General features: G+C 42.3%; 1 protein-coding gene across 1 annotated transcript in view; it reads left to right on the top strand.

Moving 5' to 3' along the window:
* CRPPA (CDP-L-ribitol pyrophosphorylase A) overlaps positions 1–7,406 on the top strand; it is a 130,007-nt gene extending 122,601 nt beyond the window's left edge. Inside the window, exon 8 of the mRNA XM_075316169.1 lies at positions 6,895–7,406. Coding sequence (XP_075172284.1) covers positions 6,895–6,999 — 105 coding nt within the window. The 3' untranslated portion in view covers positions 7,000–7,406. The remainder of the gene's footprint in view (positions 1–6,894) is intronic.
* The last annotated feature ends 19,109 nt before the right edge of the window (positions 7,407–26,515 follow it).

The raw sequence follows: 26,515 nt of genomic DNA, 5'->3' as shown, positions 1-26,515 counted from the left end.
GAACCTTATACGTTACCTCCTAGCTTATGATCCCGGCTTGTCCTGAGTACCCTTCTATTCATACTGCTCGTTGTAGCTATCATGGTTTTGTAGGATTAGGTTATCATGTCATTAGGAAACAATGTAAAATGTTGCAAATCTCAACCAAAAGGCCAAAAATATGGAGACGTTAAGGGGTTAAATCCAGCACAGAATGGGTCTCGCTCTCCCCCTCCAGACGGCGCAGACGTCTTGGTTTCCAGCCGGTCTGTCATGTTTCTTATTCATTCCAACATCTTGAAAATATAACTTTGTATCCAGTTAATGACAAATATTATTTCTATGTTCACAGGCAAAAAAGGGAAAAAAACAACAAATTCAATTAAAGCCGCCCTGTGTCTGCGCCCTGTAATCGATGCAGACCCTGACACTGTGTACGTTATGGGGGCAGCGCGAGGAGGGGGGTGTTATAACCTAAACCTCCACTTTCTCCTGCCGTCCTAAGCGTTGACTTTCAAGGTCAGTTTATTTTCGGAGAGATCTTTACATTGGGCGAGAAGACGCCTTGCGTAGTACGTAGGCCTGGTACAATTATAAGGGGTGAGGGTGCGGCCCCCCAGATTGCGGGTGGTCGGTCAAGGCACGATAATTGTTTGTGGCTCGATGTGATATCACAATAGGCGTCTGTTTCTGTTCTCCGTTTTACACGGCCGCCTGTAAAGTCATAACACCGCCAGATGAGTAAACTATTTATGGTAAGAAGCCGTGCGCCAACTCCTCCTGGCAGCAAGCGCCGCATCCGGGCCCAAGCATATAGCTATGAAATGAAGAGCTCCACTAGAGAAGTGACAAGAGAACGACTTGTGGCTGTAATTGTCATATATATATATATATATATATATATATATATATATATATATATATATATATATATATATATATATATATATATATATATATATATATATATATATATATATATTATAGATCTCTGATTTATATGACATACGGAATCTTATTGGATATATGAATACAGGGATCTCCCCCTAGTGGTGGCTGCAGACAGGATCTTATCATGTATCTCTGTATACAGGGAGCTCCCCCTAGTGGTGGCTGCAGACAGGATCTTATCATGTATCTCTGTATACAGGGATCTCCCCCTAGTGGTGGCTGCAGACAGAATCTTATCATGTATCTCTGTATACAGGGATCTCCCCCTAGTAGTGGCTGCAGACAGGATCTTATCATGTATCTCTGTATACAGGGAGCTCCCCCTAGTAGTGGCTGCAGACAGGATCTTATCATGTATCTCTGTATACAGGGAGCTCCCCCTAGTGGTGGCAGCAGACAGGATCTTATCATGTATCTCTGTATACAGGGAGCTCCCCCTAGTGGTGGCTGCAGACAGGATATTATCATGTATCTCTGTATACAGGGAGCTCCCCCTAGTGGTGACTGCAGACAGGACCTTATCATGTATCTCTGTATACAGGGAGCTCCCCCTAGTGGTGGCTGCAGATAGAATCTTATCATGTATCTCTGTATACAGGGAGCTCCCTCTAGTGGTGGCTGCAGACAGGATCTTATCATGTATCTCTGTATACAGGGAGCTCCCTCTAGTGGTGGCTGCAGACAGGATCTTATCATGTATCTCTGTATACAGGGAGCTCCCCCTAGTGGCGGCTGCAGACAGGATCTTATCATGTATCTCTGTATACAGGGAGCTCCCCCTAGTGGTGGCTGCAGACAGGATCTTATCATGTATCTCTGTATACAGGGAGCTCCCCCTAGTGGTGACTGCAGACAGGACCTTATCATGTATCTCTGTATACAGGGAGCTCCCCCTAGTGGTGACTGTAAGCAGGATCAGTCATGTATCTCTGTATACAGGGAGCTCCCCCTAGTGGTGGCTGCAGACAGGATCTTATCATGTATCTCTGTATACAGGGAGCTTCCTCTAGTGGTGTCTGCAGACAGGATCTTATCATGTATCTCTGTATACAGGGAGCTCCCCCTAGTGGTGGCTGCAGACAGGATCTTATCATGTATCTCTGTATACAGGGAGCTCCCCCTAGTGGTAGCTGCAGACAGGATCTTATCATGTATCTCTGTATACAGGGAGCTCCCCCTAGTGGTGGCTGCAGACAGGATCTTATCATGTATCTCTGTATACAGGGAGCTCCCCCTAGTGGTGACTGCAGACAGGACCTTATCATGTATCTCTGTATACAGGGAGCTCCCCCTAGTGGTGGCTGCAGACAGGATCTCATCATGTATCTCTGTATACAGGGAACTCCCCCTAGTGGTGGCTGCAGACAGGATCTCATCATGTATCTCTGTATACAGGGAGCTCCCCCTAGTGGTGGCTGCAGACAGGATCTTATCATGTATCTCTGTATACAGGGAGCTCCCCCTAGTGGTGGCTGCAGACAGGATCTTATCATGTATCTCTGTATACAGGGAGCTCCCCCTAGTGGTGGCTGCAGACATGATCTTATCATGTATCTCTGTATACAGGAGCTCCCCCTAGTGGTGGCTGCAGACAGGATATTATCATGTATCTCTGTATACAGGGAGCTCCCCCTAGTGGTGACTGCGGACAGGATCTTATCATGTATCTCTGTATACAGGGAGCTCCCTCTAGTGGTGACTGCGGACAGGATCTTATCATGTATCTCTGTATACAGGGAGCTCCCCCTAGTGGTGGCTGCAGACAGGATCTTATCATGTATCTCTGTATACAGGGAGCTCCCCCTAGTGGTGGCATGCATCTAGTAGATTGGTCTGCACAGCTGATTCTCGATTCTTCAGAGGTTGCATCTTTTAATGAAGGTTTTTAGCAGAATAACTGTAGGACTCTTATCAAGAACTTTGTGTAACCGGCTGAAGGAGCACAACCCTCACCAGAGCCGCCGGTCAATGTCAGACTTTGTGCAGACACAATATTATTATGTTTTTGTTTCTTTTCCCCCAGGAGGACATTGCCCTTAGACGCACGTCCCCTCTTATTTAGCGGCCGTCCCTCCTGCAGCACGTCTGGAGCTGAGAAGGGCAATATAGCAGCATACACAATGACACTACTACTCTCATGATGCGCGCTTCTTGCGGTTCTTGCAGGATGATCGTAGTCGGGACTTTGCGGTTTAAAGATAAATGTGGAAACAATTTAGGAGGTCAGGTATGAGAGCGCGGTGAAGGGCGCACAGGGGAACAGAGGAACAGCACAGGGGAACAGAGGCGTCAGATCTGAGACCTTTAGAAAATGTCTCAAATTTGTCTATTTCAGCTTCTGTAAATGTTTCCGTTTGTGGCACTTTCTGGGGCGCCTGAGCTCCGTTCTAGAGGGGCGAATATCTAATATCGGGGGGCTGATGGGAATACCTTTGTTGCAAAACTGGACGATTCCGATGAGATCTGAGGACTATTGTTAGGGTGGGCTCCCGGATTCTCCCTCTACAGGGGGGGGCCGGGAGATGGAAATCGTGCGGTCCGGATTTAATCGTCTGTTCCTTTTGTTCTTGAGACAAACTGCTGCCGAACTCCTCTTACTCCACTCTCCCCATAGAGAACATAGGAAAGTTTAAATTCTGGAATTTCTGCTATCCCTGGAGGGCTAGGGTGGTTCTGGGATAATATCTAATATCCCTGGAGATCTATATTGCCTCTCCAATTCATGTGACAAGTTTTCTTAAGGCATTCCCTTCATAAAGAGACTGACGTTTTGACCCTCAATCCCAGACCTTCATCAGACACTAGATGATATCAAAATAATGCAGAGAAAAAGTTATCAACATGTGACCACACGTATATATACAGTACATCACAAAAGTGAGTACACCCCTCACATTTTTGGAAACATTTTATCTCTTTTCATGGGACAGCACTGAGCATCTCACCCTGTGATACAATCTACAGTGTCAGTGTGCAGCATATATACAATGTATAGTGTCAGTGCGCAGCTTTTATACAATGTACAGTGTCTGTGTGCAGCTTGTATACAATGTACAGTGTCAGTGTGCAGCTTGTATTCAATGTACGGTGTCAGTGTGCAGCTTGTGTACAATGTACGGTGTCAGTGCGCAGCTTGTATACAATGTACGGTGTCAGTGCACAGCTTGTATACAATGTACGGTGTCAGTGCGCAGCTTGTATACAATGTACGGTGTCAGTGCGCAGCTTGTATACAATGTACGGTGTCAGTGCGCAGCTTGTATACAATGGACGGTGTCAGTGCGCAGCTTATATACAATGTACAGTGTCAGTACATTGTATACTAGCTGCTCACTGACACTGTACATTGTATCACAGGGTCAGATCTGCAGCACTGTCCCATGAAAATATATAATAAAAAATTTACAAAACTGTGAGAGGTGTACTCACTTTTGTGATGTACTGTGTGAGTGTTTGTGTGTGTGTGTATATGTATGTATGTATGTGTGTAAATATAAATAAACATATATACATATATATATATATATATATATATATATATATATATATATATATATATATATATATATATATATATATAAAATTATATAGTGTATTGGCACCCCTGCAATTCTGTCAGATAATACTCAGTTTCTTCTTGAAAATGATTGCAGTCACACATTCTTTGGTATTATTATCTTCATTTATTTTTCTTGCAATGAAAAAACACAAAAGAGAATGAATCAAAAATCAATTCATTGATCATTTCACACAAATCTCCAAAGATGGGCCAGACAAAGGTATTGGCACCCTTAGCCTAATACTTGGTTGCACAACCTTTAGCCAAAATAACTGCGCACAACCGCTTCCGGTCACCATCGATGAGTTTCTTACGATGCTCTGCAAAAATTTTAGACCATTCTTCTTTGGCAAACTGCTCCAGGTCCCTGAGATTTGAAGGGAGCCTTCTCCAAACTGTCATTGTGAGATCTCTCCACAGGTGCTCTATGGGGTTCAGGTCTGGACTCATTGCTGGCCACTTTAGTAGTCTCCAGTGTTTTCTCTCAAATCATTTTCTAGTGCTTTTTGAAGTGTGTTTTGGGTCATTGTCCTGCTGGAAGACCCATGACCTCTGAGGGAGACCCAGCTTTCTCACACTGGGCCCTACATTATGCTGCAAAATTTGCTGGTAGTCTTCAGACTTCATAATGCCATGCACACGGTCAAGCAGTCCAGTGCCAGAGGCAGCAAAGCAACCCCAAAACATCAGGGAACCTCCTCCATGTTTGACTGTAGGGACCGTATGCTTTTCTTTGAATGCTTCTTTTTTATTCCAGTAAACTCTATGTTGATGGCTTTTCCAAAAAGCTCTACTTTTGTCTCATCTGACCAGAGAACATTCTTCCAAAACGTTTTAGGCTTTCTCAGGTAAGTTTTGGCAAACTCCAGCCTGGCTTTTTTATGTCTCGGGGTAAGAAGTGGGGTCTTCCTGGGTATCCTACCATACAGTCCATTTTCATTCAGACGCTGATGGATAGTACGGGGTGACACTGTTGTACCCTCGGACTGCAGGGCAGCATGAACTTGTTTGGATGTTAGTCGAGGTTCTTTATCCACCATCCGCACAATCTTGCGTTGAAACCTCTCGTCAGTTTTTCTTTTCCGTCCACATCTAGGGAGGTTACCACAGTGCCATGGGCTTTACACTTCCTGATGACACTGCGCACCGTAGACACAGGAACTTTTAGGCTTTGGAGATGGACTTGTAGCCTTGAGATTGCTCAAGCTTCCTCACAATTTGGATTCTCAAGTCCTCAGACAGTTCTTTGGTCTTCTTTCTTTCCTCCATGCTCAATGTGGCACACACAAGGACACAGGACAGAGGTTGAGTCAACTTTAATCCATGTCACCTGCTGCAAGTGTGATTTATTATTGCCAGCACCTGTTAGGTGCCACAGGTAAGTTACAGGGGCTGTTATTACACAAATTACAGAAGCATCACAGGATTTTTCACACAGTGCCAATACTTTTGTCCACCCCCTTTTTTATGTTTGGTGTGGAATTATATCCAATTTGGCTTTTTGACATTTTTTTATTTTTTTTCATTGAAGACAAATTAAATGAAGATAATACCAAAGAATTTGTGATTGCAATCATTTCCAGGAAGAAGCTGAGTATTATCTGACAGAATTGCAGGGGTGCCAATACTTTTGGCCAGCACTGTATATACTGTATCAAATATCCCTGGTGGTCTAGGGTGGGTTTGGGTCCCTCTCTAGTATTCATGGGGGTCTAGTTTCAGGAGCTCTATAGTAATTATGGGTTAATACCCGATACCCGTGGTGGTCAAGAGTGGTTAAGGGTTAGTATCTGATATCCCTGCAGGTCCTATATAACATTTCTGAGGTTTACAGAAAGCTACATCTGTCCTCCACTTATACATTGTAATGGAGCATTTGAGGAGGAAGCGTTGAGCTGCTGCTGTTAGTTTTGTATAGAATTGTCTATGACGACTGATACACTGTAACAAACCCTCAGCTTTGTGTGAAGTGAATATGGACGGTGCCCCAAGTCAGTCGTGGGGACCTTTACAGCCCACAGAGCCGCCTAATGCCTTGGGGGAAAGCAGCATTTATAGGATCTGGTTCTAAACTGCAATGTTGCTATTCATAGACAGCAAGCAGAGATCTAGAAAGTGGAATTAATCAATGGCGATTATAAGATTTGAGGCGAAACCTTCGCTTCCTCTAAGGGCATAAAAGAACATAGCCGCTTTCTTCTACAGACGGCGCCACATCTGTCCACAGGTGGTATGCGGCATTCACTGCAGTGGAGGTGACCTGCAGTACTAGTCACAACCAGCAGGCAGTGGTGGCGCTGTCTCCGGAAGAAAACTGTGTATTTCAAATCCAATTTTTTTGATGTTTAAAAAAAAATAAAATAAAAAATAAACAAGTCAGGATTTATTTTTTTTTCTGTACACAGGAGGAGTCGCAGCTTGAAGCCGGCGCCCGTCAGGCCTCTGCAATCATCAGTGCACTGATCACGGACAGGAACCCGGCGCTCACCGGTCAAGTAATGGTCGTGTGAAGGAAACCGCGTGGACCGGGAGGTGCAATATCATGACTGGAGCCTTAAAGGGCCACTCCGCCGATAATAGTGCGGCGGGATCGGCGTTATAAGCCAAACTACTGAAGTCACCTACACAACAATCACTGCATATGCTATCAATAAAGAGCCCAAATTTTTGATGTGTTGCCCCCTCCATTCTGAGGGTCAGTGGGGAGGGGTCGCGGCATTCCTATCCCACCAATCAACAAAGATTGACGATGTGGTTTAAATCATAAAAGAGGTATAGCCCTTTAAAAAAGTGCAAATGCAGCAAAACATGTTTGTGTATTACCAGATTCATGTTGCAGAATTTAGAATGCAGCTCTGAGGGTGAAAAAAGTTCAAGAGAAGATATAATGATGCAAAATAAAGTCTTTGCCACATCATTCAATGTATTCCGGTCTTCACTGATGAGTATTATGGGATGGTGCTTGTAAAAATGAGCTATTTTACAATTTACTGTTTGTTACAATTTACTGTTTGTTACAATTTTCATTGATTCTTGAGATATTAACACTTTTCTTGTTTACAGCTCGTTGCCTTGGAGACCGACCACTTGTGCTAAACAGCAGAGCATGCAAAGAGCTTACCAGCTATTTTCTTTTAGCTATTTTGACGCTGGAGTGGGCTTATACCTCTTAATACAAGTTAGCTAGACAGCAGAGGTGGTCGGGGTCTCATAGGCAACCAGCTGCAAACAAAAAGTGTTAATATCTCAAGAACGGATAAATATTTTCACAAGCAGTAAATTGCAAAAAATCCATGTTAGCTTGAGTGCAGTGCTTACAAGCTAGACAGTGGTGGTCGGTCTCCTAGGCAATGAGCTTCAAACAAAAGAAAAAAGTATTAACATCTCTAGAACGGATGAAAAATTTTGCAAGCAGTAAATTGCAAAAAAAAAATCCAGCGCAGTGCTTACAAGCTGGATAGCAGCAGTGGTCGGTCTCCTAGGCAACTAGCTGGATACAAAAGAAAAAAAATGATGATATCTCAAGAACGGCTGGAAATTTTCCCAAGCAGCAAATTGCAAAAAAAAATTCCACTGCTTACAATCTGGATAGCAGCAGTGGTCGGTCTCTTACGCAACTAGCTGCAAACAAATGAAAAAAGTGTTAATATCTCAAGAACGGATGAACAATTTTGCAAGCTGTAAATTGCAAAAAGAAGCAAGGTTAGCTTGAATGCAGTGCTTACAAGCTAACATTAAGGAATAACGTTTGGAACTCCATTCTATGTCTGAACTGGGTGCAAAAAACCTAAAAAACATCACTATGGGGAGATAAGGTATGCACACCAGTGACTATGGAAGGGGAATACATGGAATAGCAGAAACTGCTGTGTGAATACTGACATGAAAAATTCAATAGCTATTAGTAAGAATGAAATGTGAAAAATGGAACCTGCATTACTGCCATGAATATATGAATAAAGAGAAATTTAGCTACTGAATTGATCAATGCAGAATGCTATACAATGCTATTCCATGTATTCCCCTTCCATAGTCACTGGTGTGCATACCTTATCTCCCCATAGTGCTTACAAGCTAGACAGCAGTGGTGGTCGGTCTCCTAGGCAACCAGCTACAAACAAATAAAAGTGTTAATATCTCTGGTTATTTTCGCAGGCAGTAAATTGCAAAAAAAAAAAAGCCAGGTTAGCTTGAGTGCAGTGCTTACAAGCTACATAGCAGCGGTGGTCGGTCTCCTAGGGAATGAGCTGCAAACAAGAGAAAAAAGCATTAATATCTCAAGAACGGATAAAAAATGTTGCAAGCAGTAAATTGCAAAAACAAAAATCCAGGTTAGCTTGAGTGCAGTGCTTACAAGCTAGATAGCAGCGGTGGTCGGTCTCCTAGGCAACCAGGTGCAACCAAAGAAAAATGTTAATATCTCAAGAACGGCTGGAAATTTTCGCAGCCAGTAAATTGCAAAAACGCTTCTTTTTACAAGCTCTATCCAGCAGTATCCGTCTCAGAAGATCAGTATATATGAGGTGGAGGGGATGGAAAGAAAAGGACTATATAAATTGCCTAAGATCTGGAATTGCAGGTACTCGTCTCCATCTATTTGCCTTTTCTCTTGCTGAAAAGTAGGCCCGTGCGTGGATCATACCGCTATAATGATATGGTGCCGGGCCTACAAATCAGAGGAGGTGCTGGGGATTATGACTCCTGTTTGGAGGCCATGATGAACTGGATTAGGGTCTTGCAAATAGATTGGCTCATCTGTACCCATATAACATATGTACCACTATTAAAGGGGTAGAAAAACATGACTTTTCTTTCTGAAACAGCGCCACCCCTGACTATGGGTTGAGTGCGGTACTGCAGCTCCGCTCCATGTATATGGATGTGACTAAAAGCAGATAAAGGCTTCATTGTAAAGAAGGGTATGGAGACCCCCCCCCCCCATAACAAGCCATGTAATCCCCCACCCCCCCTTTTCGCCGGTCCCATGTGTTATGCAGATATTGCCATGTCTTTGAGGTTAAGGGGCATTAAAATGTGTCTGCACCTAAACCTGTGATCAAGAGAGGAACGCTGGAAATAAGGTCGGTGGGATTTATCTCCATTACCTAAGGTGGAGCAGGAGGAAGGACGCCTGCCGGCTGTGACTGATTTGGGAGTGGCGGTCCTAGCACCAGATCAAAGATATCCCCTCGTAATTGGTGGGTAAATGATCCCTTTATTCTACCTTCCAAAGTTTGGCTCCAAAACGTCTTTCCTCCAATTGTTCTTTGTTTCTCAGGCCGTGCAAATCTTTCTTTTTCTTTTTTATTTGATCCTACAAAAATGTGTCAGCAACCTGGAAAGTCATATATATGATTGTGAGATGTATTTAAAGGGCCAGGCATCAATTACACTGCTGCTGCCAGTGAACAGGGCGATGGAAGAATAGTGCTACAGCGCCATCTAGAGGGAGGATTACAGACTTCACCCACCTGAACTTACAGTAATGTATCCAGAACAAAAGAGAATCCGATCCCGGGGAAACTATTATACTTTATGGGGAGTTACAAAATTGCCAACTACACCCACTGATGTGTGTGTGTGTGTGTTTTATATATACAGTATAGACCAAAAGTTTGGACACACCTTCTCATTCAAAGAAGTTTTCTTTATTTTCATGACTCTGAAAATTGTAGATTCACATTGAAGGCATCAAAACTATGAATTGCCACATGTGGAATGAAATACTTAACAAAAAAGTGTGAAACAACTGAAAATATGTCTTATATTCTAGGTTCTTCACAGTGGCCACCTTTTGCTTTGATTACTGCTTTGCACACTCTTGGCATTCTCTTGATGAGCTTCAAGAGGTAGTCACCGGAAATGGTTTTCCAACAGTCTTGAAGGAGTTCCCAGAGATGCTTAGCACTTGTTGGCCCTTTTGCCTTCACTCTGCGGTCCAGCTCACCTCAAACCATCTCGATTGGGTTCAGGTCTGGTGACTGTGGAGGCCAGGTCATCTGTTGTAGCACCCCATCACTCTCCTTCTTAGTCAGATAGCCCTTACACAGCCTGGAGATGTGTTTGGGGTCATTGTCCTATTGAAAAATAAATGATGGTCCAACTAAACGCAAACTGGATGGAATAGCACGCCGCTGCAAGATGCTGTGGTAGCCATGCTGGTTCTGTATGCCTTCAATTTTGAATAAATCCCCAACAGTGTCACCAGCAAAGCCCCCCCCCACACCATCACACCTCCTCCACCATGCTTCACGGTGGGAACCAGCCATGTAGAGTCCATCCGTTCATCTTTTCTACAAAGACACGGTGGTTGGATCCAAAGATCTCAAATTTGGACTCCTCAGAACAAAGCACAGATTTCCACTGGTCTAATGTCCATTCCTTGTGTTCTTTAGCCCAAACAAGTCTCTTCTGCTTGTTGCCTGTCCTTAGCAGGGGTTTCCTAGCAGCTATTTTACCATGAAGGCTGCTGCACAAAGTCTCCTCTTAACAGTTGTTCTAGAGATGTGTCTGCTGCTAGAACTCTGTGTGGCATTGACCTGGCCTCTAATCTGAGCTGCTGTTAACCTGCAATTTCTGAGGCTGGTGACTCGGATAAACTTATCCTCCGCAGCAGAGGTGACTCTTGGTCTTCCTTTCCTGGGGCAGTCCTGATGTGAGCCACTTTCTTTGTAGCGTTTGATTGTTTTTGCCACTGCACTTGGGGACACTTTTAAAGTTTTCCCAATTTTTTCGGACTGACTGACCTTAATTTCTTAAAGTAACGCTGGCCACTCGTTTTTCTTTATTTAGCTGCTGTTTTCTTGCCATAATACAAATTCTAACAGTCTATTCAGTAGGACTATCAGCTGTGTATCCACCAGACTTCTGCACAACACAACTGATGGTCCCAACCCCATTTATAAGCCAAGAAATCCCACTTATTAAACCTGACAGGGGGCACCTGTGAAGCGCAAACCATTTCCGGTGACTACCTCTTGAAGCTCATCAAGAGAATGCCAAGAGTGTGCAAAGCAGTAATCAAAGCAAAAGGTGGCTACTGTGAAGAACCTAGAATATAAGACATATTTTCAGTTGTTTCACACTTTTTTGTTAAGTATTTCATTCCACATGTGATAATTCATAGTTTTGATGTCTTCAATGTGAATCTACAATTTTTAGAGTCATGAAAATAAAGAAAACTCTTTGAATGAGAAGGTGTGTCCAAACTTTTGGTCTGCACTATATATATATATATACACACACACACAGTGAGTACAGAAAGTATGCAGGCCCCTTTAAATTTTTCACTCTTTGTTTCAATGCAATACTGCCCCCTATGTACAAGAATATAACTACTATAATACTGCCCCTATGTACAAGAATATAACTACTATAATACTGCTCCTATGTACAAGAATATAACTACTATAATACTGCCCCTATGTACAAGAACATAACTACTATAATACTGCCCTCTATGTACAAGAATATAACTACTATAATACTGCCCCTATGTACAAGAATATAACTACTATAATACTTCCCCTATGTACAAGAATATAACTACTATAATACTGCTTCTATGTACAAGAATATAACTACTATAATACTGCCCCTATGTACACGAATATAACTACTATAATACTGCCCCTATGTACAAGAATATAACTACTATAATACTGCCCCCTATGTACAAGAATATAACTACTATAATACTGCCCCTATGTACAAGAATATAACTACTATAATACTGCCCCCTATGTACAAGAATATAACTACTATAATACTGCCCCTATGTACAGGAATATAACTACTATAATACTGCCCCCTATGTACAAGAATATAACTACTATAATACTGCTTCTATGTACAATAATATAACTACTATAATACTACCCCTATGTACAGGAATATAACTACTATAATACTGCTACTATGTACAAGAATATAACTACAATAATACTGCCCCTATGTACAAGAATATAACTACTATAATACTGCTCCTATGTACAAGAATATAACTACTATAATACTGCTCCTATGTACAAGAATATAACTACTATAATACTGCCCCTATATACAAGAATATAACTACTATAATACTGCCCCTATGTACAAGAATATAACTACTATAATACTGCCCCTATGTACAAGAATATAACTACTATAATACTGCTCCCTATGTACAAGAATATAACTACTATAATACTGCTTCTATGTACAAGAATATAACTACTATAATACTGCCCTCTATGTACAAGAATATAACTACTATAATACTGCTCCTATATACAAGAATATAACTACTATAATACTGCTCCTATATACAAGAATATAACTACTATAATACTGCTCCCTATGTACAAGAATATAACTACTATAATACTGCCCCTATGTACAAGAATATAACTACTATAATACTGCCCCTATGTGCAAGAATATAACTACTATAATACTGCTCCTATGTACAAGAATATAACTACTATAATACTGCTCCTATATACAAGAATATAACTACTATAATACTGCCCCTATGTAGAAGGGACACTGAGACACTCATCTTCCTGACTGCTCAACGGTGGCTGCTTTGACCCTGGTCCCTGCTGTCTAATACCGGGGCCTGCGCATGCTGCACAAGCCTCCCGGGAGCACTCTTATGGTGCACTTGCAGCTATTCTTACAAAGCCTGTGTTCCCTAACCTGGAAGTGTCTCTTAGCCTGGCTGAGCGGCTCTCAGATATTTAAGGCACCCTACCCTTCTGGGGGTCTATTTCTAGAGTGGTGTTGTTAGTTGTGCAGGTTCCTTGCTTATGTGCGGATGTTGCGGTGTTACTTACACTTGTCTGTTTCGTTGTCCGAGCTGCCGATGCTGCATCATATTTTGTCTGCCAAGTCTGCTACACCGGCCATTCCTGCATTGTATCATGTTGGCTGAGCCTGCTATACCGGCCGCTGCTGCATCATACCCTATTGGCCAAGCCTGCTATATCAGCCATTGCTGCATCGTACCCTATTGGCTATGTTTGCTATATCGGCTGCTGCTGCATCGTACCCTATTGGCTATGTCTGCTATACCGGCTGCTGCTGCATCGTACCCTATTGGCCAAGCCTGCTATATCAGCCATTGCTGCATCGTACCCTATTGGCTATGTCTGCTATATCGGCTGCTGCTGCATCGTACCCTATTGGCTATGTTTGCTATTTCGGCCATTGCTGCATCGTACTCTATTGGCTATGTTTGCTATTTCGGCCATTGCTGCATCGTACCCTATTGGCTATGTCTGCTATATCGGCCATTGGTGCATCGTACCCTATTGGCTATGTCTGCTATACCGGCTGCAGCTGCATCGTACCCTATTGGCTATGTCTGCTATATCAGCTGCTGCTGCATCGTACCCTATTGGCTATGTTTGCTATACCGGCTGCAGCTGCATCGTACCCTATTGGCTATGTTTGCTATACCGGCTGCAGCTGCATCGTACCCTATTGGCTATGTCTGCTATATCGGCCATTGCTGCATCGTACCCTATTGGCTATGTTTGCTATATCGGCCATTGCTGCATCGTACCCTATTGGCTATGTTTGCTATATCGGCCATTGCTGCATCGTACCCTATTGGCTATGTTTGCTATATCGGCCATTGGTGCATCGTACCCTATTGGCTATGTTTGCTATATCGGCCATTGGTGCATCGTACCCTATTGGCTATGTTTGCTATTACCGGCCATTGCTGCATCGTACCCTATTGGCTGAGCCTGCTATATCGGCCATTGCTGCATCGTACCCTATTGGCCAAGCCTGCTATATCGGCCATTGCTGTATCGTACCCTATTGGCTATGTTTGCTATATCGGCTGCTGCTGCATCGTACCCTATTGGCTATGTTTGCTTTATCGGCTGCTGCTGCATCGTACCCTATTGGCTATGTCTGCTATACCGGCCGCTGCTGCATCGTACCCTATTGGTTATTTTTGCTATACCGGCTGCTGCTGCATCTTACCCTATTGGCTATGTCTGCTATACCAGCTGCTGCTGCATCGTACCCTATTGGCTATGTCTGCTATACCGGCTGCAGCTGCATCGTACCCTATTGGCTATGTCTGCTATACCGGCTGCTGATGCATCGTACCCTATTGGCTATGTTTGCTATATCAGCTGCTGCTGCATCGTACCCTATTGGCTATGTTTGCTATATCGGCTGCAGCTGCATCGTACCCTATTGGCTATGTCTGCTATACCAGCTGCAGCTGCATCGTACCCTATTGGCTATGTTTGCTATACCGGCTGCTGCTGCATCGTACCCTATTGGCTATGTCTGCTATACCGGCTGCAGCTGCATCGTACCCTATTGGCTATGTCTGCTATACCGGCTGCTGCTGCTGCATCGTACCCTATTGGCTATGTTTGCTATATCGGCTGCAGCTGCATCGTACCCTATTGGCTATGTTTGCTATATCGGCTGCAGCTGCATCGTACCCTATTGGCTATGTTTGCTATACCGGCTGCAGCTGCATCGTACCCTATTGGCTATGTCTGCTATACCGGCTGCTGCTGCATCGTACCCTATTGGCTATGTCTGCTATACCGGCTGCAGCTGCATCGTACCCTATTGGCTATGTCTGCTATACCGGCTGCTGCTGCTGCATCGTACCCTATTGGCTATGTTTGCTATATCGGCTGCAGCTGCATCGTACCCTATTGGCTATGTCTGCTATACCGGCTGCAGCTGCATCGTACCCTATTGGCTATGTTTGCTATACCGGCTGCTGCTGCATCGTACCCTATTGGCTATGTCTGCTATACCGGCTGCAGCTGCATCGTACCCTATTGGCTATGTCTGCTATACCGGCTGCAGCTGCATCGTACCCTATTGGCTATGTCTGCTATATCAGCTGCTGCTGCATCGTACCCTATTGGCTATGTTTGCTATACCGGCTGCAGCTGCATCGTACCCTATTGGCTATGTTTGCTATACCGGCTGCAGCTGCATCGTACCCTATTGGCTATGTCTGCTATATCGGCTGCTGCTGCATCGTACCCTATTGGCTATGTTTGCTATACCGGCTGCAGCTGCATCGTACCCTATTGGCTATGTTTGCTATATCGGCTGCTGCTGCATCGTACCCTATTGGCTATGTTTGCTATACCGGCTGCAGCTGCATCGTACCCTATTGGCTATGTCTGCTATACCGGCTGCTGCTGCATCGTACCCTATTGGCTATGTCTGCTATATCGGCCATTGCTGCATCGTACCCTATTAGCTATGTTTGCTATATCAGCTGCTGCTGCATCGTACCCTATTGGCTATGTTTGCTATATCGGCTGCTGCTGCATCGTACCCTATTGGCTATGTTTGCTATACCGGCTGCAGCTGCATCGTACCCTATTGGCTATGTCTGCTATACCGGCTGCTGCTGCTGCATCGTACCCTATTGGCTATGTTTGCTATATCAGCTGCTGCTGCATCGTACCCTATTGGCTATGTTTGCTATACCGGCTGCTGCTGCATCGTACCCTATTGGCTATGTTTGCTATACCGACTGCTGCTGCATCGTACCCTATTGGCTATGTCTGCTATACCGGCCGCTGCTGCATCGTACCCTATTGGCTATGTCTGCTATACCGGCTGCTGCATCGTACCCTATTGGCTATGTTTGCTATATCGGCTGCTGCTGCATCGTACCCTATTGGCTATGTCTGCTATACCGGCCGCTGCTGCATCGTACCCTATTGGCTATGTTTGCTATACCGGCTGCTGCTGCATCGTACCCTATTGGCTATGTTTGCTATACCGGCTGCAGCTGCATCGTACCCTATTGGCTATGTTTGCTATACCGGCTGCAGCTGCATCGTACCCTATTGGCTATGTCTGCTATATATCGGCTGCTGCTGCATCGTACCCTATGGGCTGAGCCGGCCTCATCAGAGACTGTCCATGTCCTTACCCCTGGGGTCTGCTGTCGCAGCTCGGAATCTACCTGAGTGGCACCTGGTTTCTACCTGCAGCTCAGGACCCCCACCATCAGGGGCTCTGGTGAAAAGCTGGTGTGAGCCATAGTCACGCCCCTCAGGTATACTGTGTGCGGTGTCCCTGTGGGTCCACTCCCCGCTTGCACCCACTTCCATTACAATTTGCCCAGGCCATGGATCTTGCTGGCTCTAGTGCTCTCCTGCTTAATGGACTGCAGCAAGAGGCGATCTGGCCCCGCGCTTCAGCCACTACAACCACCATCATCCTCCTGGGGCCTGGCTTCACCTGCGGGAAGCTGAACTATCCTAGCTGCGACACCATCCGCCCCAGAGGACAGCAACCGCAGCGGCGGCTAATCCCTGGCCGCAGACCATAGGTGGCGTCACAAACAACTACCCCCATCATCATCCATTACCCTTTTTATTGTACACCTCGGGCCCACGAAGCTGGGCAGGGCCGGCACCCGTGACATCCCAGACCTGACATCACCGGCCTAGCGACAAGTACGTTTAACCCCTGCAATGTGGGTGCTACACTGCCATATAGTAACCCTATTGCATTGTATAGACCCAGCATAATACCATCAAATAGTACCAAGATTCCATTGTATAGACTCAGCATAATACCGTCATATAGTAACGAGATTGCATTGTATGTACTCAGCATAATACCGTCATATAGTAACGAGATTACATTGTATAGACTCAGCATAATACCGTCATATAGTAACGAGATTGCATTGTATAAACTCAGCATAATACCGTCATATAGTAACGAGATTGCGTTATATAGACTCAGCATAATACCGTCATATAGTAACGAGATTGCGTTATATAGACTCAGCATAATACCATCATATAGTAACGAGATTACATTGTATAGACTGAGGATAATACCGTCATATAGTAACGAGATTACATTGTATAGACTCAGGATAATACCGTCATATAGTAACGAGATTGCATTGTATAGACTCAGCATAATACCGTCATATAGTAACGAGATTGCATTGTATGTACTCAGCATAATACCGTCATATAGTAACGAGATTACATTGTATAGACTCAGGATAATACCGTCATATAGTAACGAGATTACATTGTATAGATTCAGCATAATACCATCATATAGTAATGAGATTACATTGTATAGACTCAGGATAATACCGTCATATAGTAACGAGATTGCATTTTATAGACTCAGGATAATACTGTCATATAGTAATGAGATTGCCTTGTATGGACTCAGCATAATACCGTCATATAGTAACGAGATTGCATTATATAGACTTAGCATAATACCATCATATAGTAACGAGATTGCATTGTATAAACTCAGCATAATACCGTCATATAGTAACGAGATTGCATTGTATAAACTCAGCATAATACCATCATATAGTAACGAGATTGCATTGTATAAACTCAGCATAATACCGTCATATAGTAACGAGATTGCGTTATATAGACTCAGCATAATACCGTCATATAGTAACGAGATTGCATTGTATAAACTCAGTATAATACCGTTATATAGTAACGAGATTGCATTGTATAAACTCAGCATAATACCGTCATATAGTAACGAGACGAGATTGCATTGTATAGACTCAGCATAATACCGTCATATAGTAACGAGATTGCATTGTATAAACTCAGCATAATACCGTCATATAGTAACGAGATTGCATTATATAGACTTAGCATAATACCATCATATAGTAATGAGATTGTATTGTATGTACTCAGCATAATACCGTCATATAGTAACGAGATTGCATTGTAGAAACTCAGCATAATACCGTCATATAGTAACGAGATTGCATTGTATGTACTCAGCATAATACCGTCATATAGTAACGAAATGGCATCGTATTGACTCATCATAATATCGCCATATAGTAACCACATTACAATGCATTGTATATACCCAATATAATAGTACCATTACCTAATCTGTCTCTAATGTGCTACATCTGATTGCCTCACTCAGATGTAGCAGAGCTGAGACGGTCAGAGACGCTATATGTGTCTCTGCTCTGCTACATTTGACTGTCTCAACTCTGCTGCATCTGAATGAGACGTCATATGTAGCAAAGCAGAAACAGATGTACAGCCTCCGACCGTCTCAGCTCTGCTACATCTTAGTGAAATAGTCAGAAATAGTCATCTGGGGACTGTGAAGATGCTGGTTTTTTTTTTCTTTTTTGCCTTCAGCAGTTTTGACTTTTATTCCCTTTACATAATAATAGCACTGATGCTGGTCATTTCATTACAACGATTCTTCACATCCTCCTCTGATCATTTCTCATTTCATCAGAATTAATCCTTACTATTTCCTTGGATCCTTTAATGACGATTCTTCACATCCTCCTCTGATCATTTCTCATTTCATCGATCTCCTTGGATCCTCTAATGACGATTCTTCACCTCCTCCTCTGATCATTTCTCATTTCATCGATCTCCTTGGATCCTTTAATGATGATTCTTCACATCCTCCTCTGACTTTTTTACTGTGTTTCTTTGATAACATCATTTCCTCTCTCCATCACCCAATCATTGCACAAGAAAAGCCTCCGAGGTCGTCAGTTTGAGAAAGGACATGCTAACACGAGCGTACGAGTCCGACGAGTGCAATGTGAGAAAATCTCGTATTGCGCTCGGACAAATGTTATTCAATGAGGGAGAGCGAACAGTCAGCTTCTTTCTCGTCCTGATTCTGGATGAGCGTAAAGTCGCAGCATGCTGCGATTGTCAGCGAGAGCCGTATCCCTCACACCCATACAAGTCTATGGGTACGAGAGTAACCTTGGACTGCACTCGGATGACACCGGAGTGCAGTGCGATATACGCACAGGCTGACAATGGAGGAGATGGGGAGATGAATTCCTCCCTCTCCTCCGCTGCTGTGATCCGAACACACACAGTATAATGACACTCAGTTTGCTGGCAGCACAGTAGTAGCCGAGGGTCATTAGTATATCGCATCAGATGCCATACCATCATGTGAATGCAGCCCAATACTGTCTTACTCCAATTTCCAGGCCTCATTCCAGATCACTTGATTGTCCTGTTTAATTCACCCCGACACGAATGCATGAAGAGGGACAAAATGCAAAGGACAAAATGCCCACATTCTTGATGAACACATATGTGAATTCTGGTTGTGCAATCTGCTGCTGCACCACAAGGTGGCACTGTTGCTCCTTCCACCTGCACTGTGCCATATAGAGAATGTCCTGGGTAAACCATGCAATTACCTATCAGCATAAGAAAAGATGAATAAGGAACATCTTTAGAACTAGTGGCTGTAGCCATTAAGATTAACTATTTGTGTGCCCTGTCTCGCAATGGTTGCCCTGGAAGCACGCGGCGCACCACCGATCTGTTTGCGGTTTATTCTGTTGCCAGTGGTGAGATTTACAAGCCACGCGTTCGTTAAAATAATACAAGGTGCAGATTGGGAAATTCACATCTAGGTAAGAAAAGCCGCAAAATCTGCTGCAAAAATGTAAAAAAAAAAAAGACAAAAACGACAGTGGTCGGATCATATTAACAAGTTCTAAATGATGAGTATCCAACAATCCAAAAAAGGGGCAACGCTTCGAAATTAGATGACAAAAGGTAAACTATGGAAACATTCAATATAGCAATCTGGACCTGCATTACTGCTAAAGAAAATAGGTTACTTAGTGCACAAAATGGTGAATTCATGAGAGCCCAACAGCCGCAGCGGGGCGTATCCCATTATTGGGACCCTAACGTTTTATGTCTCAATCTGGGCTGATGGCCTACAATTTTAATGGCAGTCGCCCATGGAGTTCTTAATTAGAGCTGGATCCTGCCTGACCCTAAAATTGTAGGCTGTAGGTTAGGGTCCCAACAAATGGGTACGCCGTGCTGGGTGAGAGCGCCCAAATTAGCCAATTCAGGAGAACCGAAGTACCTTCATTTCTTAACATACTTTCTATAGCGGTAATGCAGCTCCGTATATTCAGTGTTTGTATATTCTAGCCTTTCAGAGCTGTAGTTGCATGGTTATATTGAATAATGGTGATGGTTTGCACCTGTTCACACTTGTCTTATTCTGTTTGGAGACGCAGGTCAGTTTTTTGATATTCATAAAGAAATCAAGACATTTGTAAGTCGTTCATTGAAACATTTATTTCGGTCACTTCCAGCGCCATTAATTCCACAGCGCTTTACATACATTATCATCACTGTCCCCATTGGGACTCACAATCTAAATTCACTATCAGTATGTTTTTGGAGTATCCCAAGGAAACCCACGCAAACACGGGGAGAACATACAAACTCCTTGCAGATGTTGTTCATGGTGAGATTTAAACTCAACCATGCTGCCCTATATATAGTACTGCTCTAACCACTGAGCCACTGTGCTGACATATATAGCACTGTTCTAACCACTGAGCCACCCTGCTTCCATATATTTATATATATATATATATATATATATATATATATGTATATAATACTGTTCTAACCACTGAGCCACTGTGTTATCCTATATATATATGGTACTGTTCTAACCACTGAGCCACCATGTTATCCTATATATAGTACTGTTCTAACCACTGAGCCACCGTGTTATCCTATATAGTACTGTTCTAACCACTGAGCCACCATGTTATCCTATATATAGTACTGTTCTAACCACTGAGCCACCGTGTTATCCTATATATAGTACTGTTCTAACCACTGAGCCACCGTGTTATCCTATATATAGTACTGTTCTAACCACTGAGCCACCATGTTCCCCTATATATAGCACTGTTCTAACCACCGTGCCACCCCTCTTCCCTATATATATATATATATATATATATATATATATATATATATATATATAATACTGTTCTAACCACTGAGCCACCGTGTTATCCTATATATATATGGTACTGTTCTAACCACTGAGCCACCATGTTATCCTATATATAGTACTGTTCTAACCACTGAGCCACCGTGTTATCCTATATAGTACTGTTCTAACCACTGAGCCACCATGTTATCCTATATATAGTACTGTTCTAACCACTGAGCCACCGTGTTATCCTATATATAGTACTGTTCTAACCACTGAGCCACCGTGTTATCCTATATATAGTACTGTTCTAACCACTGAGCCACCATGTTCCCCTATATATAGCACTGTTCTAACCACCGTGCCACCCCTCTTCCCTATATATATATATATATATATATATATATATAATACTGTTCTAACCACTGAGCCACCGTGTTACCCTGTATTTATAGTACAGTTCTAACCACTGAACAACCGTGCTGCCCTATATATAGCACTGTTCTAAACACTGAGCCACCGTGCAGCCCTATATATAGCACTGTTCTAAACACTGAGCCACCGTGCAGCCCTATATATACAGTTGAAACCAGAAGTTTCCCTCCGCTCTCTATGAAGACAAATCTGCAGGTTTTTCTCTCCACTCTCTATGAAGACACATCTACAGGTTTTTCCCTCCACTCTCTATAAAGACACATCTGCAGGTTTTTCCCTCCCTCTCTATAAAGACACATCTGCAGGTTTTTCCCTCCACTCTATACAGACACATCTGCAGGTTTTTCCCTCTGCTCTCTATACAGACACATCTGCAGGTTTTTCCCTCCGCTCTCTACAAAGACACATCTGCAGGTTTTTCCCTCCCTCTCTATATAGACACATCTGCAGGTTTTTCCCTCCGCTCTCTATAAATACACATCTGCAGGTTTTTCCCTCCACTCTCTATACAGACACATCTGCAGGTTTTTCCCTCCGCTCTCTATACAGACACAGCTGCAGGTTTTTCCCTCTGCTCTCTATAAATACACATCTGCAGGTTTTTCCCTCCGCTCTCTATACAGACACATCTGCAGGTTTTTCCCTCCACTCTCTATAAATACACATCTGCAGGTTTTTCTCTCCGCTCTCTATAAAGACACATCTGCAGGTTTTTCTCTCCGCTCTCTATAAAGACACATCTGCAGGTTTTTCTCACTATCTGACATGAAATCAGAATAAACTTTTCCCGTTTTAGGTCAATTAGGAACCAAAATTATTTCTATTTGCCAAATGCCAGAATAATAAGAGAGAGAGAGAATGTTTTAAGGCTTTTTTATTCATTTCTGCAAAGTCAAAAGTATACATACACTGAGTACTATGCCTTTAAACAATATGGGACAGCCCACATGATGATGTCATGTCTTTGGAAGGTTCTGATAGGTTTATTGGCAACATCTGAGTTAATTAGAGACGCACCTGTGGATGTATTTTACTGCCTATGTGAACCACACTGAGCTGATGGCATTGCTGAACATCTTTCGATTTTAAAGGGAAATAAGCACAGCGTGTCTTTGTTCTGCTGCACTAAGTGTCATCGGCAGCTCTGCATTTCACGATCCTCAACGTTGCCCATATTTTGGAGCTTCTATAGACCTTGAAACCCCATCTTGCTAGGAATATTTGCCTGGGAGACACCTTGCTGGTGCAGTAGAACTGCCTTGTGTCTTCTTGCTGAGCTCAGTCTTGCCATGGTGAATAATAATAATAATAATAATATAATATTCATTTATATAGCGCTATTAATTCCGCAGCGCTTTACATACATTGGCAACACTGTCCCCATTGGGGCTCACAATCTAGAGTCCCTATCTGTATGTTTTTGGAGTATGGGAGGAAACCGGAGAACCCGGAGGAAACTCACGCAAACATGGGGAGAACATACAAACTCCTTGCAGATGGTGTCCTTGGTGGGATTTGAACCGAGGACCCCAGCGCTGCAAGACTGCAGTGCTAACCACTGAGCCACCATATAGTGCTAACCACTGAGCCACCGTGCTGAATGATGTGTGATATAAAAGAGTCAAAGTCCTGGCGGTGGTGACCTGGCCCCCACCGAGCCCTGATCTTAACACCATCCACATGAAGGGTCCGCACAAGCCTCAGACACAGAAGATCTGGGGTCAGGTCTCCAAGATGTTTGGAACAAGCTCCTGCCGAGTGTCATCAATGCCTGTATGGAAGTGAGCAAGGAGAGCTGGTGAAGAGCGGACACCGAATATTGATGTGTATTGATGTCTCTTTTGCTCATTCGCTTTACGTCTATCTGGCCATATTTGCACCTGTCATCGGCTGTAATTGGCTCCAAACCTGGCAGCAAGTGTCCCATTCTCCTCCAGCGCCACCACAGGACAAATGAGGAATTGCACGGCTCCTAATGAAAGAACAGGTTGAGTCTTCAAATATTCCTAAAATTGTAAATTTGCGCCCTCTGCCCCCGATAACTCTGAATTCCCTAGTAATAATGGGTTTTGCAATGCAGACGCGCCCCCGGCCAGTGTCATATTAATATACCGCCATTCTGGGCTTTTCTTCAGGGCCCCTTCCTTCTTGGAGACTGTAGTGAGGTGCTGCTGTACAGGACACAGATCACCGCGCGGCTGCGAGGGTCTGCGCTGCAGGATCTCCCCCAGTGACACGCCGCGGGATCTCCGCTCTGGGACGACTTTATGTCAATTTTATAGGACAAGCAGTTAAAATATAAAACCTGACAACACATGCTAAACAGATGTCTGCTAAACCCCGCACCGCGGCCTCCCCAAACTGTACTGATACCCCCCCTCCCCGGCTAATCCGATCACCCCTCCCCTCCGCCCCAAACCGTACTGATAACCCCCCCCAGCTAATCCGATCACCCCTCCCCCCGAGAGGCACTCCGAAGAAGACAGCTAAGAGTTAAACACTCAGACTGTCAGCCAGAGAGCTCGCTAACAGATTCTAAGTTAACTCATTCTGCAGCCATAGACAGTGCAACACAGGGTCTATAGAAGGGAAATGGTGCAAAATTTGTCATAAAATCTAAGTGCAAAAATATTTTTTTAGCCCCAAATACATGTATTTAAGTAAAAATGCACAATGCCGCTAACCCATCTGCTTGCACTACCCTCTATGGCCACTATACAGTGTGTGGCGCTGTTGCAGTTCTGTTGGATTCTCTTTCTCGTCAATGATCGTGTGTCCGATGCTAATGACCAATTTTATAGTTTGCTAATAATAATTTTTTTTTTTAATATTTTACTTTTCTATTTCATACAGCGGAAAACGGATTTTATTTGTTATGATCAGGATATCTACAGCGGGTTTATGGATTTTTGCAACCTCAATACAGATGAATGGGACAGTCACTAAACCAAAAAAAATATGTAAACATACCCAAAATTTATGGCACTGACAGGGTTAAAAAATATCCCAGCAGGAGACTATACAACTTGCTTATATATTGCTTGTTTGTTTTTTTTCTCTTTGGCTCCCCCTACTGGTCAATAGTGCAAAATATTGTATTTATTTATTTATGTTACACATCACTTTACAGTAAAAAATGAAAAATTCCGAAGTAATTTTTCATTTTTTTTATTTTCTTTGGCTCCCCCTGCTGGTCAATAATGTAAAATATTCATTTTAGCTATTTATTTATTTTACCCAGCGCTTTACAGTAAAATATGAGCAATTTTGAAGTCATTTTAATTTTTTTTCTCAGCAAAATATGAAAAATTCTGAAGTCATTTTTCTCTTTTTATTTTTTTCTCTTGCACCTGCTGGTCAATAGCACAAAATATTTAATTTTTTTATTTATGTATTTATAGAATTATGTATGTATTTATTTTTTTCACAGTGCTTTACAGTAAAGTATGAAAAATTTTGAAGTCAGTTATTTTTTTTTTTTCCTCTTTGGCTCCCCCTGGTGGTCTATAGTGTAAAATATTTTATTTATTTATTTTACACAGCAATTTGCAGTAAAATATGAAAAATTATGAAGTCATTTTTTCATATTTTTTTTCTCTTTGGCTCCCCCTGCTGGTCAATAGTGTAAAATAGTAATTTTATTTATTTTATTTATTTATTTTTCACAGTGCCTTACAGTAAAATATGAAAAATTATGAAGTCATTTTATTTTTTTTTTCTCAGCAAAATATGACAAATTCTGGAGTCATTTTTAATTTTTTTTCTCTTTGGCTTCCCCTGCTGGTCAATAGTGTAAAATAGTAATTTTATTTTTATTTATTTTTCACAGTGCTTTACAGTAAAATATGAAAAATTATGAAGTCATTTTATTTTTTTTTCTCAGCAAAATGACAAATTCTGGAGTCATTTTTCTTTTTTTTTCTCTTTGGTGGTCTATAGTGTAAAATATTTTATTTATTTATTTTACACAGCAATTTGCAGTAAAATATGAAAAATTATGAAGTCACTTTTTCATTTTTTTTTCTCTTTGGCTCCCCCTGCTGGTCAATAGTGTAAAATATTAATTTTATTTTATATTTCACAGCGCTTTACAGTAAAATATGAAAAATTATGAAGTTATTTTATTTTTTTTTCTCAGCAAAATATGACAAATTCTGGAGTCATTTTTCATTTTTTTTCCTCTTTGGCTCCCCCTGGTGGTCAATAGTGTAAAATATTAATTTTATTTATTTATTTTTCACAGCGCTTTACAGTAAAGTATGAAAAATTTTGAAGTCAGTTATCTTTTTTTTTTTTTTTCTTTCTCTTTGGCTCTCCCTGGTGGTCTATAGTGTAAAATATTTTATTTATTTTACACAGCAATTTGCCGTAAAATATAAAAAATTATGAAGTCATTTTTCATATTTTTTCTCTTTTGACTACCCCTGCTGGTCAATAGTGTAAAATATTAATTTAATTTATTTTATTTATTTTTCACAGCGCTTTACAAGTAAAATATGAAAAATTATGAACTAATTTTAATTTTTTTTTCTCAGCAAAATATGACAAATTCTGGAGTCATTTTTCATTTTTTTTTCCTCTTTGGCTCCCCCTGGTGGTCAATAATGTTAAATATTTATTTGATTTATTTTTTTTTTCGCAGCGCTTTACAGTAAAATATGAGTTTTAATATAAGTTTTTCATTTTTTTTCTTAACAAATAAACAAAATAAATAAAAGAAAACCTCATCTCGGAATATACAATCTTGATACATTCTTTTGAAGGGGTTAAGTGAGGTTTGTAGTGGACTGTGCCAGGCGGGCAGCGGCAGTCACTTCT

This window comes from Anomaloglossus baeobatrachus, chromosome 6, assembly GCF_048569485.1.
Source record: "Anomaloglossus baeobatrachus isolate aAnoBae1 chromosome 6, aAnoBae1.hap1, whole genome shotgun sequence".
In the NCBI taxonomy this organism is placed as follows: Eukaryota; Metazoa; Chordata; class Amphibia; order Anura; family Aromobatidae; genus Anomaloglossus; species Anomaloglossus baeobatrachus.
Note: the sequence above shows the minus strand (reverse complement) of the source record. Positions and strands in the feature narration are given on the sequence as shown.